Here is a 20,660-nt window from a genome sequence, read left to right on the forward strand (position 1 = left end):
CATCTTTAAAAGGGGAAAAAATTCAGGCTGAGTCCAATGATATTAATCTAAACTTGATATTCACTTGGAATGCTCCATGGCAGATGATAGCTTTTATAAAACAAATAAAATCATGGTAAAGTAAATTATGAGTCTGTAGGCATTAATCATCAGTGGCTTTCTCTTGGCTCTGTAGGTACTGAGTAATCCATTTAGTCACATCCTTTACCCTCATGGCCCCGCGGTCTAGAGCAATGGCTCAAACACAGTGCGCTTCCAGCAAGCATCTGGTGAATGACCCAACCTGTAAGGCAAGTACTTTCAAGATGTCACAGTGTTGTACACAGAGTACCGGGGAATCCCTGTACAAAGACAATGAAACCCAACAAACAAAGATGATGGCAGAGACTGGGGCTTGGCATAAACACGACCAATAAAGCTAGGGGACTACAGTTATAGGGGAAGGCATGGAAATTGGCAAGAGCTGGCAGGACATGAAAAGGAACTCAACACCTTGAAGGAAGGATGGGAAAGATGTCAACAAGCCAAGGGAAGACCTGTCCACACAGAGAGAAAGGCACAGGCCAAGGTGTGGACAAGGGCGAACACAAGACTCATCCGGGAAACAGAGAATATTCTGTTACAATTATGCACAGTTGCTTAACACATTCCTAAGCTCTTCCACAAAACATGGCATCTGCATGAGGATCCTGGATCATTTTTTAACTAACAATGTTAGATCTGCATATTCACTAAGAATACAGCTCCAGACATGCTCTCCAGTAATTCTGCCTTCTCCTTTTGAAGAGAATCTTCAGGAGACTGAAGTCCCCCAGAACAGCACTGTGCAGAGGAACTTCTGCCACGTGGGAGTGACTGATACCATGGAGAAAAGTCAGAAATGGCAAAGCCTGATTGTTTATTCACCTTATAGGTGTGACCATCCAGCTTACAGGAAGCAGTTGCTTGGTTGGTATACTCCTCCTGAAAAGGTTCTGGAGGCCCACTTAGTATAATGGAACTTGGGCATTGATTCCAGAAAAGCAGTAACTTAAATTACAACGTAATGTTAAATTACTGTCTAGTGACAGGTGGACAAAAGAAAGTGAAGTAGAACAAGTTTAGAAAGAAAAGCTCCTCCAAATAAAGACATACGAAGGATTTAAGACGCAGCGCTGCCTCATCTTTTTGAGAAGGCACACTCTCAAGTCAGAGACCCTGAAGAACACGATATCATGCTGGGCTCTCAATGCCTTGCTCTCTTAATAGCTACAGGCACACCGTGGTTCAGTGGTTGCAGCTCACTGATGCTCTTGCAACTGCACCAAAGGAAGTCTGGGGTGTATCTCTGGAGTCCTCCCGAAAGACACTGTTCTTTTGCTTACAAAGGCAAGAGTTGAATTCATGTAGGTTAAATATTGCTATGCTGTGGTATCAGCAAAACACATCTCCACGCCCATAAGATAGTGGGAGGATCAACTTTATAACTTGTAAGTTGAACAGAAACCTCTGAGCGCACAGCAATTTTCTTAATTTGCATTTTGTATTTTAAATGAAGCATGCAGTTTAAATGATTTACAAGTGTAGTCTGGCACACGGCCCTTCCTGAGCTTCACAAAGAACAACAACATGAAATGATGGATGTTGTTTCACACTCACACAGGCCACAAGATGCAGGGGTTGTGTTACAAAGCCACCGTCTGGTGCCATGGGGCAACCTTGGCCTGATTACTGAGAACAACAGGTACAAACTACATCCTTGGCAAGAAACCAGTACCCCAGAGCCAGCCCTGGTGTACACGCCGACCTCCATGAGCCTGCTCCCCAGGAAGCAGCCCCTGTTGGCTTGCTGGCCTGGGCACTGGTTAATTGTGAAGGCTCTCAGAAGAATCTCATTCTCCTGGGGAACTGTGGTGTGCAGTGAGATAATTGGGGTGCAAGACTCACTGCCGGAAAATCTGCATTTGTGTATGCGAAATGAGGACAGGAAGGAATTCCTGGGGTAACCTTTTATGACCCTCAAATAACATTACAGCAACGACCAAGGAAAGTGATGTGCAAACGGTGAGGTCAAGATCTCCCACCGCACACAGGGTCAAGGGCTGACGGCTGCCGAGCACTGGGCTTGCCCGGAAACAGTCGCTGCGATATGTGCACGCCTCCCTTGCAGACATGATTCAGGCACGTCAGCCTCTTAGAGGGACAATAGGACTGAACGCACAGGTACAGTTCTGCTTCCATTTTCACGTGCAAGGATGGTGCTTTTGTCCTTCACACCGCCTCTTTTCCCTGATGTACAAAAAAAAAAAAGAAAAACCCTGCCTTACATTGATTTTTCAGAGAGGTGCTTCAAGGGAAAAGGAATGTTTCTGAGATGAAATGTCTCACTCAAGAGGAAACTCAAAGAAACCATCTTCTGATCCAACGTCATTACTCAGAATAAATCTCCAAGCTTGCACACTGGGGGACTGGGAGCCTGCGCTATCTGAATATATTTTCCTCCAGTCTGGGGCCATGATTTTTTCCCTGAAAGCAATTCAAGGTGTTGTCTCTTCAACGTTCCTGGAGCGTTTGTTTCTAAGTTGCAAAAATGGAGACTTGCCCTGTTCTAATAATGCTCTCCTCTCATTCAAACTGCAACCAAGAGAGCCTAAGATGGAGGGGGCAGGAGGTGGAGAGTGGCTGGCCAACATGTTGTATGACTTTGACAGTCCATCATTTCATAATTGTAATATAATCTCTTATAATGCATTTCTAGAAAGTTCCATCATCATGACAGGGTTCCTTCTGGCACAGCAGAAGTGAAACAGAGAGACCACCATTTCTTTCTCATTCCTACCAACAAAGAAAAAGCTGAGGCATGCTTTGCCAGAGTCCCACAAGAGTGGGATGTTTGCAGTAAGCTGGGCTGCTTCCAGCAACACGTTCAGGTGCCTGACATCATTGATTACAGATTTGTGAAACACCAGGTGGTCTGCGCAGGTGTTACCAACTGCAGGCAAGAGGAAACTACAGAACCTAGCAGCCAAGCATGGAGGGAAAATCTAATTTTGAGATTGAGGTGAGGTGTGTGGGCAGTGGGTATCATCAGGTGGGAGGGGATGCAGGACTTTACAGCTGAATGACAGCAAGGTGGTCAGAGAAAAGGTGTATGCAGGCACTGCCGACTAAAGAAAGCTCTTGCAGTCTGACTCATCCATGAGACACTTAACCGACTGTAACCACAGTAGAGGCTGTACCGCACAGAACACACCAAGCTCCTTCATGCCTAGGAAGGGGAGAGGGGGAAGTGTTGAGTCTGAAGAGAGGAACAGCCAGGGGAAGTCAAATGCTCATGGTTCTGAGGGGACAAGTATGACACGAAGACGGGCCCTCCTTCCCCCTCCTCACAGTGTTTTTGCTCTATTGCAGTCAGCTCTCTTGTCTGCGGGGATCAGCTCCAGGAACTGCTTGCTGGAACAACCCAACCCCTTGGGCACTACAATCACTGGCTGCCCGAGTCCCTTATAAAAATGGCATAGGGGCTCGGCAGCGTGGCCTAGTGGCTAAGGTCCTCGCCTTGATCCCATATGGCTGCTGGTTCTAATCCCGGCAGCTCCACTTCCTCTCTATCTCTCCTCCTCTCAGTATATCTGACTTTGTAATAAAAATAAAATAAAAAAAAATGGCATAGATTTTGCAGGATCATCCATGCACACTGTCCTGTTGGCGGCATTTCACATTCTAAGCTAAATTTTGTGATTAAATCCCCATACCCTTTGTCATCTCGAGTTTTCCTACACTACCTCATACGATGTCAGTGCTCTGGAATTGTGTGCTGTTTAGGACACAGTGACAAGAGAAATGTCCACCTACGCTGATCACAGCTGCCAATTTTTCTTGTTTGGAATACTTTTGATCTGTATTTGGTCAGATCTGTGGATGCAGAACTTGAGGACAAAGGGTTGGATGGACAGGGACACATAAAGGTTGTAGAGATATGCATGTCCTTTTAAAAATTAAAACTATTAACTAAATCTTCTGTATATAATATGAATACACCTACTGCCACAGAACTGCACTTTAAAAATGGCTAAGATGGTGTTTGTTGTGTCTTTTTTTAAATTTTTCACTGCAATAAAACTCCTCCATTACACGCACATAGATACCAACTTCTGGACACATGCACATATTATTTCAGGTTGTAAACACCCTAAGCCCAGCAGAAGACGGACTCACAAAATTACCACAGCTGGTCTAGGTTCAACTTTGAATCTTGAAGAAATATAAAATAACCTCTTAATGACTACAAAAAACCAAAACAAAACAAAACAAAACAGAAACACACAGCCGGCCTTTAAGAAGACTGTGGCCCATTACATAATGCAATGTAATTAAAAATAATAATAGAACAGAGTGTGGGTTGAGCCGGGTTTGGTTGCGACATAACCAGTACACATTATGGAATGCCAGGGTGAGGTTGCCTGTACTGGATTTGACTGCAGCACCCAACCAGCACACGTGAGATCCAGGAAGGGAGGGACAGAGTTGGCAGGAGGATTAAGGGCCTGGTCCCCTCGCCAGACAGCTACTCCCACTGGAGAGCGTGGGCTGGGATGGGTACAGACCAGACTAAGCAAGGCTGCAACACCTGTGCGCTGCATGTGGACTAGATCAGGGAAAAGCCAGGCTGGGCTGATTATTCCTATGGGTGCAAGCATAAATTAGAGCGGGTGAGGGATGTTTGGGCTTGGCCGCAACATCAGCTGGCAGAAGCTGGCACTGGGGACTAATTCTGTCAAGTCAAATCACAGAACCACCTAAAGAGTGCATAAACCGGGACTGAGAGAGACCTGGGAGGGAAAGGGTTCCCCCTTCCTGGGTCACTAGTCCCGCGGGAGGGCATGAAAACTAGGACGGGGGCTGGGGTAGCTAGACAGAGAGGCACTCAACAACATCCGTGAGGGCTGGATGGTTGAGTTGGTTAGATGGAACTAAGCTTTAATACCCACTGACAAGTACAAGAGCCAAATGGGATGGGGGACAGACTGGTCTACTGCTACACATACTGGCAAACCAGGGTAGGGGTTGGGCCTGATGGGGGTTATTGTGGGTCGCCCCGACTAGGCTGCAGCTCCCACTGGTTGAAGGGCCGAGTATGTGCTGGGCCGAACCAGACTGGACTGCAACACCCATTGGTTCCAGTGCAACTTGGGACTGAAAACAGAACCAACCCAGCAATTGCAACCACCAGCTGATCGGGGTGATGGACTGTGCCAGGCCCTGTGCTTGCTAGAACATACAAGAATCTGGTCTGGGAATACCTCAAGGTTTCTTTGGGGATCTCCCCAATCGAACTGCTGGACTCAGAACTCTAACCAAGAAAAGACAGAAGACAGAACAGGTCAATCATTCATCTCAGCTATATGTTGGCAGCGAAATATGGGGCAAACGGAGACTTTATGATGGACCATATCAATCAGTGGACGACCTCATCAAGCGAACCTGGCAGCGATTCATAACTGGAGAACTATTAAAACCACTTGAGCAAATATCTCAGAGCATGCCCCACATCCGGGACTCGGGGTGGGCGGGAAACCGGGTGGGGCTTCTCCCTCAATATCCCCCTTTACCTCAGATACATGATGGAAACAATATGGACATAATAGTATTACCCACTTCCCTATACCCCCTGAACCTTTTTTTTTTAACCGCAATTAACTATGTAAAGATTGTCAACAACAATACAATACAATACAATAAAATAAAATAAAAATAAAAATAATAAAAAAGACTGTGGGGTTTTGAGAGAACCATGTCTAAACATCCGGGTAGGGTGGGGTGATGGTGGTGGCCCGGCTGGAGCCCCGTGGTGTGTTTTGGTCTTTCTTCCTGCAGTCCCCACTGCGAACAAGAGAAGACCTCATGCAAGCACAGGGAAAGACCCCGCAACCAAAACAAACACCATCCTGCCTCGCTGTCAAGGTTACACCTCCACACGCTTGCCAGGTTAGACACGGGATACGGGGAGGAGCTCCCAGCCTGCCCCCGGATTCAGACAGCAGTGGCGCTGTTTCAAGCTGACTCCTGGGTGCCACACATCCGTCTCTGCAGAAATAGCTTTCGATGATTTTACTAATGACTCCTAATTGTCAACAGGAAGCAAAAAAAAAAAAGCAAATGTCTTGGTTTAATTTGGGGAGAGCATTAGGAGCAGTGAATTCTAAATCCAGGCTCTCTCTCTGTTTATGTGTGTGTCTTAGTAAGTTATATATTTATTTCTGATTTACTTGAAAGAGAGACAGGGAAAGAGGACAGAGAGCACACCTATACATAGAGATAGAATCACTGTGACAATGTTTGCCACTGCAGACCAAGGTCCAGAGCCAAGAACTCACCTTTCCCATGAGGGGGGCATCCAACCACTCGAACCTTCTCCCGTAGCTTTTCAGGGTGCACATTAACTGGAAGCTGGACTTCAATGTGGAGCCAAAACTCAGACCCAGGCAACCCAATGTGGGGTGCAGGCCTCCCAAGCAGCATCTTCATTGCTGTGCCAAATAACTGCCAAGTGCAGTTTTTTTTTTTTTTTTTAAAGATTTATTTATTTTACTTAAAGAGTTACAGAGAGAAAGATACAGAATGATTTTCCATCTGCTGGTTCACTCCACAAATGGCTGCCATGGCCAGAGCTGGGCTGGTCTGAAGTTAGGAACCAGGAGCTTCTTATAGATCTCCCACATAAGTGCAGGGGCCCAAGGTTGTGAGCCATACTCTGCTATCTTCCCTCACCATTGGCAAGGAGTTGGATCGGAATTAGAGCAGTTGGGACGGGTGCTCAGATGGGATGCTGGCGTCACAGGCAGAGACTGAGCACACCGGTCACATGAGAATACCTCAAGGTTAACGCAGGACATCTATTCTCCAAAAGGAACAGTGTGGCAGAAGAGCAGACACTGCCGGCCAGCTTTCAGTCCCGCACGTTCTCTGAGACTCTTTATCCGGTCCTCACAGCAGTGTGGTGAATGTCAGATGCCATCAACAAGTGAGGGGTTGAGGCTCAGGCCGAGGAGGCAGCTTGCTCAAATTTACACTTGCGAGACTCAAATTCACTTCTGTGTCGCCGTAAAGCTGTGGCTTCTTAACTACATTCATTCTCCCATTGCATCTGTTTGTCACGGGACAAAACCCAGAAGGCCTGTGCTAAGAAGGCTTGTAGGAGGGATTTCTAAGCTCATGAGGTCTAAGTAAAACTGGCTTTTTCTACAGCTTTCAGTATTTCCCTGTACGCCTGCAAATGGGGGGTATATATCAGTGATCAGATGTAAAGATCTAACTGTCAAAAACAAAATGAGAAAAAAGGAAAGTCACAGGGAAGATGAACTGGGGATAGACTCCACAGTTTAGAGCAATGACAGCAGAATGGTTCAATGTGTTTTCTTTTAGTGCTTTAACTTTCACATGAGAAACTCATTTTGAGGGACTGATTAGGCCATTGTAGCTTGATCACATTTTTTCAATTGACAGTAAACTGCTGTCTTGGGTACCATAATTAAAAACTGCTTATCCTAGCATCAGAAGCTACTCTGGCAAACAGAAAGGGCTGATGTTGTGCAGTGAATTAAGTTCCTGCTTACAACAGGGCACTCCACTTCTGATCCAGCTCCCTGCCAATACACCTGGAAAGGCAGAGGATGGCCCAAGTGTCGGGGCCCTTGTATCCACATGGGATATCCGGACTCCTGGTTCCAGCCTGGCCCAGCCCTAGACATTGCAATCATTTGGCCATCTGGAGAATAAAATGGCAGATGGAAGATCTCTTTCTCCCTCTCCCTATGTGTCATTCCTCCAGAGAGGAACAGATGCTTAACTCTATCATGTGTAAGGGCCAGAGGAAACGTACAAGTCACACACACGCTTGTGTCTTCCTTCCACAGGAACCTAAGACAGCTTCCACAGCACACACAAAGCAATACTACCCTGGGTCTGATACCACTCTGCACCCCTCCACATGATCCCAGGAGGGTTCTCTTCTGTAACACAAGACTGGGTGGAAGGCACAGCAGTAAATAAAAAGTCAGCAATCCTCAACTGAATATATTCTTAAGGAAAGAAAGTCTAAGGAAAGAGCAAAAAAGGCCTGTGGAGAGCAACTCTGAACCAGAAAGTGAGGGCAGTGGACCATCCATCTGAAACCTTGATTTAGCGGCTCCCACCTGGAGAGCAGCCTCACACTAGGCATTCACGGTTTAGCCAGGTGGGAAGAGTACAAAGAGGAAAAGCAAGCCTTCCAGAAAGCCGTGACTTAGCCTATGAAGTTTTACCAGCACTGAGTAATGCAAGAAAACAGAGGAAGGAAATGGTATGACCCCCATTACTGGCTCCTTCAGTGAGTTCAGAGTTCTACACGGTGACCGGGCAAGAGTGTCAACAGCAACGCACTGTTGGAAATCTTTCAACTCAAGGAGACATCTATCAGGCAGAGCACGGAGGGCTCCTACCTCGAGGGGTCACATGACCAGAGGCCAGGTGCTGCACACCTGGCAAGCAACCATGCAGCTTAGACTTCACGTCCATGTCATAAGAAAAGGCAGAAGACTGCATGGGAGGTAAGAATTCTGGCCTTGAGGCAGCCTGCCAAACACAGAGATTTTTGACCACATTTTTATCAACTTCCCCTCTTTTTGCAGAACAGCGACACAGCAATGGTGTTACCTCCACAGAGAATGGGAATTCAGAGAAACCAGCCAGAGTACAAGGCCTCAGCTAACAGGAAGAACTGAATGTTTGCTGAGATCTGCACACTGTGGTGCTTATGGGTCATGGCTGAGCACCATGTACCTCAATACCGCGCAGAGGAGATCTCAAAGGCTGCTTCGCATGCTCTCTCTGTCCCTTTCTTTCTAAAATTATAATTTGTTAATATGCAATAAGAAACAAAATAATGGTGGAAAAGGGCTTAGCTGCAGAGGGAAGACTTTCTTGGTCCTTCTCTCTCTTGGGATGTCTGCCTTGGAAAAAGCCATGCTTGGGCTGGTGTTTTGGCACAGTAGGTAAAGCCACTGTAAATAAAAATAAAGAGCGGGCTCGGCAGTGTGGCCTAGTGGCTAAGGTCCTCGCCTTGATCCCATATGGCCGCTGGTTCTAATCCCGGCAGCTCCACTTCCTCTCTGTCTCTCCTCCTCTCAGTATATCTGACTTTGTAATAAAAATAAAGAACAACTTTTATAAAATCATTCACTTACAAATGGGCCTTTCCGATTTGCAGCAGGCAAAGGTCCATGGTACTTGGAGCAGAACAGGGCACTGCGCTGGCACTGTTGATGCCCTGTTTCCTTTGCTCAGGAACACAGGGTCAGTCCAGCCATCTGCCGTCTGAGTCGGTACCGGCTCTGGTCTGCTCACATGCTGAGCACTGTCTGGTTTATTCTTAATGCCTCCGGTGCCATCTCCAATGACCACATTCTTGCTGGTCCCTTCCTCCTGTTGTTGCTGACCTCTATAAGCTGGGATAGTCCAAAGCCCTACTAAGGAAATGGCCTTTCAACAAGACATGTCTTTCCTGGGCAAACCATACCAGTAACTCCTTGTGTTTCTCCTTCTGAAAAACACTGTGTTGACAACGTCCTTTGTTTCACATGGCTGTGTGTCTGGCCCCGTTATCATTCTTCTTCTTAAGGTAGATTGAATTATCACTATCCTCTGAAGCTCAACGCATCTCCTAGGCAACCTCCCCTAGACCAACAGTCCCAAGTTGGGAAGGACAGAACTGGGCAATGGCCCTATCCACCTCTCCTTGGCTGGGGGACAGTGGGCAGGTTACTTCATCACTGAGCATTCATTTTCTTATTCTGAACATGGAAGAATTTCAACAGTTTAGACCCAGAAGGGATATAGGACTAGGGAGGTCAATATAAGAGGCTGGCAGTTGGCCTGGCAAATTTGGTTGCCGAGGTTGGGATATAGTACCTGCTCTGCTCTTAACTGCAGTCTCCTGCTGTGGAGCACTGTGGGAGGCAATGGGAGGCAGCTCAAGTAGTTGGATTTTTGCCACCACTGTGGGAGATACAGACTTTGCTCCCAGCTCTAGGCTATGGCCTAGCCCAGTCCCGGCTGTTGGGGAGGAAACTGGAGGATGGGAACTCTCCATGTTTTAAATGAATAAGTAAACAACAACATAAACACACACACATACATGCATATAAACACACACACACAAAAGAAGTGAATATGTGCAAGGTGCCCATCTAGGTGGCCCTTAGGAAGTCCCCCTAAAGCAACAGCCAAATAAACCTCTAGCTCTGTTGATAAACTCCAGTCTCACAGGCTGAGCTGCTAAGTTCTCCCTGTATTTAGAGTGTTTTCTTCTTTCCTTGTGCTGTTGAATCACACCACCGCAACAGGAAAGAGGAAGGCTGTCACCATCTGTGACATCTGAAGGACAGACGAACAGAAGACACTGCAGTCTTGCAGGCTGAGCACTCTGCAAGTGATGGACGTCCATGAGGACAAATCTCTATTCTGAATCAAAGGCGTGTGTGCATTTATGTGTGTGTGTGTGTAAAATTATCCAGCAATTCCATTCCTGACTACATCAAAACAATTATAAACAAGGTCTTGACAAGATAAATGCTCTGATCATACAGGTTCATGGTAGGTTCATACAGGTTCATTATTAAGTATAGCAACGAGGCAGCAACAACCCAAGTATCCTTCTACAGAGTAGATAAGCAAACCGTGATGCATGGTTTCCATGGAGTATTATTCAATTTTCAAAGAGAAAGAAAGTTTGATATGTGCTTCAACATTCATGAACATAATGCTAAGTGAAATAAGTCAGTCACAAATAGACACATACTGCACGAACCTGTTTCAAAGAGGGAGCTCCAGTGGTCAAAAATCACAGAGATACAAAGTGGACCGGTGGGTGCCAGAGACGGCAGGGCTCAGGTGGACAGGGAGTGGTGCCAATGACTGGGGTGGGGAGCTCAGGTAGATGGGGACTGGGGAGCAATGCCAGAGACAGGGATGGGGGGCACAGGTCATCGGAGAGTGGTGCCAGAGACTGAGGGGGGACTCAGGTGGATGGGGAGTGATGCCAGAGATTGGGGTGGGGCTGTGGACAGTGAGTTACTGTTTAACAGGTGCAGAGCTTCATAGTGTAAGACGAACAGGGATCTAAGGATTGCTTGAACAACAGTAGGAATGGAGTTCACAGGCATGGACTGTGTTCTCAGAAATAGCTGAGATGGCTAAGCCTTATGCATTTTATCATAAATATTATATTTACTAGAGATTACTCAAGGGAGCTCTAGGAGAGAAAGGAACCAGGGGAGAAGCAGAAGAGAAACTGACTCCATGATTTCACAGGTTTAGGCATCTGCTCAGCAGTCCACCCCCATGCAGTCCCGCTGGTACGAACTGCACAGCCCGGTGGCCCGGGCACCTCCTCACTTAGGGCCCCCTATGGAAGCACAGCTTTGGGACAGGGAGCTGGGCTCTGCTCATGGCACAGGATCCTTGTCAGTGGGCCCCTCTCTCTGCCATCCTTAGCTTCCTTACCTACAGGATATCATGAAGCCTGAATGGGGAGGCCCAGAGAGGTCTCACAGTAGGCCTGGCACAGGGTCGGGGTGTGCAGGAACTAGGTGATGCCATCATATCTTACCTGAACATCATAGAGGAACTGGAAATGGCTGCTCATATTTGCAGCTTCTCTCACGGCCCGGGCCAAGTCCACCGACCCTTTTCCACCAATCGACCAGTGATAGCAGGGGACCGCATCGAAGGCACCAGCTCGCTTGGCCAGCTCACATACCAGGTCAACCTCTGCACGGGTGTCGGTCCTGGGGAGGAGAATGTTTGTGGCTTCGCATCTGTATTCACTTAGCCATGTTTTTAAAGACAGACTAACCGTTTATGTGGAACTTCACTCTCTAACACCGAATATATTTTAAACATCAAAAGTGGTCATATCGTGTTTAAATAAATCATTCTTAAAGAAAGGGCTGGGAAAAAAATCTCTAACAAAACTCAAGTATTTCAAGTTGTTGAGTTTTATCGAGAAAATTCCACAACCAAGCCTTTTGACCGGTCTTTCCGACAGACGTGCTTGGTGGAATAAAAACAATAAAAAAACCCCACCACCACCAACCAAAAGCCACAGAAATAAATGGTAATTTACTATGTAAATTTCCTTTCCCTAATAACGTTTAGCGAATGCATCCGCTAAAACGAAACCAAAGCAAACACACAAACAGCTGAGTGTCTTTTCCTGCTCTGAGATGGAGCTGGGAAGACCAGCTAGCCTCCGGACATGAGCACACTTCACAGGGTGGCCCCGTGGTGGGACCACAGGGGGAGCAGGAGGCAGGACTTACTTGAAGACATTCAGCGCCACCACCACGGGAACTCCAAAGAGCTGAGCAATCTGAATTTGCTTCTGGAGGTTACAGCAGCCGTCGGCCACCAGCTGGATGTTCTGCAAGGAAATCAGATCCAGCAAGGCTGAGCTACTCCCAGCTTAGAGGGAAGACCATCCACCACATTTTCCTCCAAGTCAGGCAGCTACCACAGGAGGAGCTTCATTTTCAAAACAACGTCCACGAGGATTCTGGATCTACTGAAAATGTGGTTTTTGAATCTGGAAATTGCCAGGACACAAGAACTGTGCCCAGGCTCTGCAGCCCCACAGACCCCCAAGGCACAAGGCCCTGGGAGGGTGAGAGCATCCCTGCCCAGCTATGCTTGCCTCAACTCCCTGGTGCCACCTGTAGGAGCTAAGAGGTACTGTTGCCAGTAAGCCCAACTCTATTTACAGAAGTCAATAAAGAAAACTGTATTTACTCCAAAGGTTAGTATTTCCCACACTAATAGATACAGGTGTTAGGAATCAGATGTGCCCCTGTCCTGAGCTCTCCTAAAGCTCTGGATGGAGGGAACAGCACACAATCTGTTTTATCTTGAGATTTATGTCAACCTAATAGATATTTTATTTCTTTCATCACACCAATTTCCTTAGAAACCGACTGTCACCCACAAGCCAGGGGCTCAGCAGAATTAGATATTCCTTCACTCAAGCATCTGACAAAGCCCAACTTACCTCCTCGGTGTATTCTTTCTTAAGAGGGACACCAGGAGTTACCTAAAACACAAAGAGGCCAAAATTAGGAATGATCTTGGAAAAATACTTATTCTAGTTGACAGAGTTTTCCAAGAAAACTAAGCCATGGTCACTTTTGTGGAAGGGAGCCTTACATTCTGAGCACTGATAACAGTCCCTGGTGGTGTGGGCTGGACAGCAAGCTGTGCAGGAAGCGTTCAGATGCCTGGGCTCCACACTAATCAGAAGCACCAGGATTTCTGGAAATGAAACCCAGTATCAGTAATGTTTAAAGACTCCCTAGTGATCTAACGTGAGCCCGTGCTGAGAGCTTACCATTGCCTGTTAGCCTGGTGTAAAATGGAACTGATGACATGTTTAGCACCTGATTTACAGACATTGCAGCATCATTCTAAATCAATCCTGTATCATGGCAAAGTCACCATTACTACATTTTCTTTCCATTGTCCAGTTTCTCACAAAACCCAAAGGGGTGGGCAGAGAAAGTGCAATGATGAACACATTGAGCTGAAGGATGGCAGGTGCCTCGCCCAGTGCTGCTCAAAATGAGAGGCAGATGCACACACAAGTCACAGGGAGCTCTGAAACCCCACGTTAGTGCCTTTTCACCAGTCCATGTTGCTTTTATCTGTAGCCTGCTACTGGTTTAGTTGAGCAGCACTGGAGAACATTTTGATTCATGAGGACATAAAGACTTTATTCTCAGGAGAAGTCTTGAGACCATCAGAAATCCTTCTGAGATACCACTGGGACAGAATGGTTTCCAGAGATAGAACAGACTAAAATACCAAGTGAAAGCTCTCCGTTGAAATAAGAAAAATGCTACATTAGACACCTAATAACAAGTGTGGCTAAATGCAGGCTTGCATACACATAAAATTCTACAGAATCCAAGAACTAGGCAAAAGCAGGAAGAATACGTTGTAAGCAGATGCCAGGGGATTGTCAATGTCAAAAGCTAATTTCATAAAAAAGTAACAACACTGACAAAACTGTTCCAAGATGAGACGATAAAAAGGATGCAAAAGAATTACAGCTTATTGTGACCAACTCCACTGCAAAATGATTAAAGGATGGATATAAAAGTGAAACTTATAAAAGTACAATTTTATTGAAACTAATGTAAGAAATAAAAAGTGAAATGGTCCAATATTCATTAAGTAGATTAATTTATATTTAAGAAATCTACCTTCTACCAATGAGCAAGAGGGCCAATTTTATAGATAAGTTCCACCTTAAAGAAAGAATCTTCTTCCATTTATTAAAAAAATCATTTTATTTGTCTGAAAGCCCGAGGAGAGTTGTGTCTTCCATCAGGAGGTTAAATTCCTAAATGCCTGCAATAGCTGTGGCGGGGCCAGGCTGAAGCCAGCAGCTGGGAACATCTGAGTCCCTCACACTCTCACACGGTGGGCAGGAACCCAAGAACTTGAGCTGTCCTTTGCTGCTTCCCAGAGGGCGTATTAGCAGGAAGCTGGAATCAGAAGTAGCCTGGGATGTGGAAAGCAGGCAGTTTGTAGGAAAAGCAAAGTGGCATCCTAACCAATGCAACAAACACCTACTTCTTCAAATCAATTTGTTTCATTTTTGTTTTTAAAGGTTCATTTATTCAAAAGACAGAGACGGAGGCATCTTTCATCTGTTGGTTCACTCTCCAAATGACAGCAAACCACAGCACTGGGCCAGGCTGAAGCCAAGAATCTGGAACTCCATGCAAGTCTTCTAAGTGGCTGGCAGCGACTCAAGCACTTAGGCCATCATTCGCTGCTTTCCCAGACATACTAGCAAGGAGGATGGGAAAATGGGCAGCCAGGATTACAACCAGGGCTCACATGGGATGCCAGTGTCACAACTGGCAGCTTAACCGACTCTGCCACAAAGTCCTTTTCAATTCATTTTGAGCCCAACATCTTACTCATTTAGATGTAAAAATTCAAATCAGTACTTCAGCTATTTGTAAGATCGATTGATCGGTCGATCGATCTATCTATCTATCTCCGTGTTAGATTAATTCCAGCAATGTAAGAGTCATAATATTTGAAAGCAAAGTGACATGCAGCTTATAATATTAACAATCAAAAAATCCCACATCAGCGCTCAACAGATGAAGAAAAGTCAAAATCCATTCAGTATTATAGCTAGGCAGCCTTAGATGGAAATGACATTAACTTCATAAAAAATAGCTCCACAAAAACTACAGCAAACATCATATTTACTGTTCAACTGTTAATAGCATCTCCTTCAGACCGGGAATAAGAAAGTGATATACTGTGTCTGGCATCAGAAAAATAAAGTACACAGACTGGAGAGGAAGAAATCAATCATTTTCAGATATGACTGCCTCCATGAATCTCCCGAAATATCTACAGTTAAACTAGTGCAATCAATAACACAATGGAGGTAGGCCGCTGGATATGAAATCCATGTATAGGAATAGAAATAACCTGTTAAAATATAAAAACATATAAAGTACATAGGAAAACATCTATGAAAAGTTGTACAAGCCCTTTATTGAAAAAAACTACAAGCTTTCATTAGCATATATTTAAAAGGACCTAATTCAATAGTTATTAAAATATTAGGTCTTTTTAAATATGTTTTGATATATTTAATATGCCAAACTCAATGAAGAAATATTCAACATCCTTAGATAGAAAGCAATCAAATTTCCCAATATCATCCATAGATTTAGTGCCATTCTAATAAAATTCCCAAAGCAATTATCCATAGAACTTCCTAAGCTAATCCTACATGTGAAAGTGAAAAGGATGTAAAATTGGTCAGGCATGCATGAGAAAAATGGGGAAGCGTGCAGTACGGGGTGTCACTGCAGTACAGACACAGTAATACATAAACAGATCAGAGACAGAGAACCCAGAAGACCTACACATGTGTGGAGAATTGATTCATCACAGGGCATTCAGCCTGAAGACTGGGAAGAGAGAGGGTGTAAGGGATTGGATATGGTTTGAGTGTTCCCCCAGGCTTCATGTGTCAAACGCTAATTCCCCTTGTGAGGAGGGTATTAAGAGGGTGGGAACTCAATCTGCAGTGATTAGAAGTGTACGCCTTGAAACTGATTACGACCAGACAGGTTTTTAGGGTTGAATCTTGATGGCTTTATAAGAACAGGAGGTAAGCCCGGATCGACACACAGATGGACATGCTCCGTCTCTTGCCATGTGATACAGCCTAGGGACTCCGTCAGCAAGGCTACCACTAGATGTGAGCCCTTGAACCTGCACAACTGTGGGCTACTTAAGCTTCTTATCTTTACAAGTCACCTGCCTGTCACCAGCAATGGAAAACAAAGGATTAAAATACACAGTGATAGGTATATTGCTTATTAATATAGAAAAAAGGAAATTATACTAGGGTTGGGGCAGACAGGTCAGGGATACCTAGAGGACCAGTGCTGTGCTGGGTTAGGCCACAGCACCTGCTATAAAGGAAGGCTTATGAAAGGGTCTTGGCATTGGCAAATAGCCTGTCCTTTCATCTCATGTTGGCCTCAGACATGTCAGCATCTCTGACCTCAGGGACTAGAACCAGTGGGTGTGTGGTCTGGCTTGAGTGCACACATTGCGTGATCAGGTCACCTAAGTCGTTGACTCCTGGGTGAAGAAATCCAACAACATCTCAGAGAATGATGAAGATGTGGGGGCCACAGCCACAGCCTTTGGCTTCGGAGAAGGATGAATTAGATGAGACAGAGTTCTGAATCTTGGATAGGCAAACCATATAACCCTAATCAGCAGGAAGTAAATACAGAAGATATCACGAATCTGCACCCTTGAGGAACTCTTAGATTGAGTCAGAAGTTTCTTTGGGAAGAACAAAATGGGACAGGTAGGTCATGTGCTGGAAGCCACACTGTTGCTCTTTGTAAATCCCACCCACCTATCTATTATATTAATCCATTAACTGCTCCCTCAGGAAGTACTCCCCTTCACAGGGGATCTGGAGTAGTTCTCTGGAACTCACTCCCCTCCCAAGATCATATGTAGACTGGCACGTGGTCGGGTGATCGCTCACTTCCACAGACCCCCTTCTCCCTCCTGATCCTCTCCACGCCTGAACATGTCCCTCATGTATCAGTGAACGCCTCACCTTTTAAATAAACCTAAAATTAAAAAAGAAAGAAACTGAGATGTGATCATGTATCACATAGGAAGGGATTACACAAAGTGGATGGAAAATGGAATTGAAACGTGGTTGAAACTTCCACAATCATGTGACCTAATTCCATTACACACATACACCCCACTGGTTCTGCTTTTCTGGGGAACCCTGGTAAATTAAACAGGTTTATTTGTATTTTATTATTTTTGAAAGATTTGTTTGTTTATTTCAAAGAGAGAGAGAAAAAGAGATCCCCCCGCCTCTTGTTTTACTCCCCAACTGGCTGTAATGCCTGGGACTCAGCCAGGCCTTAAAAGTAGGAACCTGGAGGCCCACAGGGTCTCCCGTGGGGAGCAGGAGGCCACGTGCTTGGAATACCTGCTGCTGCATTGCCAAGTGCACCTATCTCGATCAGAAGGAACAGCTGGGACTTTAGCCAGCACCCATGTGGAATGTCACAGGCAACAGCTTAACTTGCTGTGCTACAACACTGGCCCCAACAGTAGGTTTAAAGAATCAGTTGTAAAGGGCTATATGGATCCCAAAGTTTAATAGAATATTAATGCTCGTATTATGCCAAGAATGGTGAGCTGTTTGGAAGACAGGATGTGACTTTAAATGACTGGGGCTAAAATGGGCAAGTTCAAGGGTCAGGAGCTTTTCCATTGCAAAAATTATGGGGAAAAAACATACAAGCTGAATAAGCTAAGAGACAGAGCTGGTTATTTGTGTAATGATATTAAAAGGAAGTAGAAATTCTAATGGGTCAAAAACATCACAGAGCTATTTCAAGTAAGATGAAGGAACACAGAGAAGGGTAATATGAAACAAAGGATTAAGGAGATGGAAGTTCACTTATCATCCACTTACTGAAAACATTTCCTGGATACAGACTCCTCCAGGCACCAGGGCAAACCAATTAATAAGACACAGTTACTAATCTCAAAGCATTCAGAATTGAGCAGGAAACACAAAAATAGACATTTGTAAAACAATATGAGGCAGAGTAACCGCAGGAGGCCAGGGAACGGACTCCGCTTCCTCAGGCCTCCATATCTTACAGGAGCCTCATCACGGCCATTGTAAAACCAGGACTCAGTGTGGCAGTGGAAGAAGCAGAAAGCATTCAATGCCACACAGCATCTGCCCTGAGATGGACCCTGAAGACAAGTTGGGCAGTTTCACAGAGTCTGGGTGAAAACTGGAACGGAAGTGCAAAGACCTTGGCTTTAGGTCCGAGTCGTCATCTAACCAGACTCTTGCCATTGCCAGGCCACTGCCTCTCACTGTGCCTCACTGACTTCCTCTCTGTGAAGAGTGAGCCAGACCAGAGGCTCTCTAAGCCCTGTCCCATGTCAGAGCGCCCTGCTTTTATAATCCCATAGGAACCCGAAGGGAGACACTCACATGCGTATGACATACAGAAATGGAATCCCCTTTGGAAATCGGTTTGCATATTCAAAGTGTAATGTCCAGGAATGACTATCACGGCTGGTGTTTGGAGCAAAATCAGAATTGTGTAAGCGTTACCACCTTGGAATGCACAGTGTAGCCATCTTGCTTTGAAATGATGCTAGAAGCTCTAGGCGGAGATGAAAGGTCTCAGTGTCCAGCATTAAGAGTGCATTTGGAATTTAGAGCGTTTTCCATTAATAATAAATTCAACATGGCAGAGAGGATGAGGAAGCGAAGATCTCTGCTTTGGACCTGCCTCTGCTTGCCTGATGGCTGCTCTCACATGCCCTAAACCTGTTAAGACCCCGGCTTCTTCACCTGGAAAATGGTACAGAAATAACGTCTGCCTCACTCAGGACAAACAACTGCTAGAATGATCAAACAGCAAATGTTACAGTGTTTTCTGACTGCAAATCTGTTATCATGCTGACTGGGTAATAACTGCTGAGTACATGACTTGTGTACACAGCATACCAATTAGAAATCAGATTGGCGAGTTTGTCCTATATGTCTACATTGTAATGATAAAGAAACCATGAATTACTTCATTTCAAAGTGATTAATCAGTAAAAGGTTTCTTTTCCTCCACTTGGAAACTTCTGAAATGAAAAAATAACAACCAAATATGCCAAAAACAAAGCACACACACACACACCTTTCCTGTTACCATCTTGAAACGGATAACTACCAAAAGTCTTTAAAAAATGTTAAAACAGAATTTGTGTCTTCCACATAAAGCTCAATTAGAAATATTCCAAGGCAATAACAGAGTCACGAGGTAAAATCAGAATAAACAGAAACAGAAGGAAAAAAGTTTTAGATGAAATCCGATGAACTGGAGCACCAGTGAACCCAAAAACTATCTGTGTAAACACCGAAAACCCGCAGGCATCAAAGAAACTGCCTTAATCCCTGTGTTTTTCGTCCAGGCACAAGGGCCTCTGTCCTCCCATTACCATGTGGTTATAGAACGCTGGCTTAATACAGGTACAGATCTGAAGACAGCCAGCCCTTCGAAGTGGCTCTATTGTGCTTAATCTAAAGGCTGTTCAGACGTCACTGGGGATTGATCCTGCACCTGAAGTGACCCTCAGGGCCTGGCAGCACCACTCGTAATGCAAGGAGGCGCCCCGGACAACTGCCCAACTGGCCAGTCTCTGCATCACGTCAATCAACCCTCCACCCCTTTTTAGATATATCAGTTAGGACTTACACTCGGTCCACCCCCATGCATCTTCAGTGCTCGCACTGTGGCTACCAGCACAACTGCATTGGGCACCAAGCCGGATGCTCGGCATTTGATGTTGAAGAATTTCTCCATTCCAATATCGGCACCAAATCCAGCTTCAGTCACTGTGGGAAGGTTAAGAAAGGGGCTGTTATTTTCCAAAACTGTGGTCAGTTTTGGCCTCATCATCATAAGGTAAGCTCAGAGGACAGCTTCGACGCCTCAGCACTTCTGGATTGCCACACACCATGACCTTCTGCTCGCAGAAAAGGTAAACTAATCTTCCCATGGCCATGGCTAACGTTCTGCTTCCTTAAATGCCCTCAACAGAGGCCTCCCTGCCCAGATTCCCATCACCAGGCCTGAAGAATTCACTACCAAGGCCAACATTTTTCCTCCCAGATTTTAACTTCAAACAAAGCTTTTCTTAAAATACATGGGATTTGTGACCAGGTTCCAAAGCGTATCAAAGGACAATGACAGTTTAATTACTGCAGGAGGTCCTTTCCTATTCTTTATTTCAGTGTCACCTGTTGACCAAGATAGAATTGAAGTTAGCTGAGTGGCTTCTGGGTGTGGATTACCAAAGCCAATACGGAGAGCCCCGCGGTTCCACAACCATAGGGGAGTAAGCATGGCAAGCGTGCAGGGAGCAGAGGGAATACGGACACTGGGTCAGCAGCGTTCTCACACCACAAGAAATGCTCTGCAATGCTGCTACCAGCAGGTGCCCCACAGCTGGCTCAGGCAGCAGCACTGAGAGCAACTGAGGAC

The 20,660-nt window shown here is 45.5% G+C and overlaps 1 protein-coding gene across 1 annotated transcript in view; it reads right to left on the reverse strand.

The window, feature by feature from the left end:
* The window catches only part of MTHFD1L (methylenetetrahydrofolate dehydrogenase (NADP+ dependent) 1 like), a 175,756-nt gene that overhangs the window by 48,710 nt on the left and 106,386 nt on the right, over positions 1-20,660 (reverse strand). Inside the window, exons 21-24 of the mRNA XM_058664618.1 lie at positions 19,872-20,011; positions 13,061-13,102; positions 12,339-12,439; positions 11,627-11,804 (exon numbers count right to left, since the gene is read on the reverse strand). Coding sequence (XP_058520601.1) covers positions 11,627-11,804; positions 12,339-12,439; positions 13,061-13,102; positions 19,872-20,011 — 461 coding nt within the window. The remainder of the gene's footprint in view (positions 1-11,626; positions 11,805-12,338; positions 12,440-13,060; positions 13,103-19,871; positions 20,012-20,660) is intronic.

Source organism: Ochotona princeps, chromosome 1 (genome assembly GCF_030435755.1).
Source record: "Ochotona princeps isolate mOchPri1 chromosome 1, mOchPri1.hap1, whole genome shotgun sequence".
NCBI classification, from domain to species: Eukaryota; Metazoa; Chordata; class Mammalia; order Lagomorpha; family Ochotonidae; genus Ochotona; species Ochotona princeps.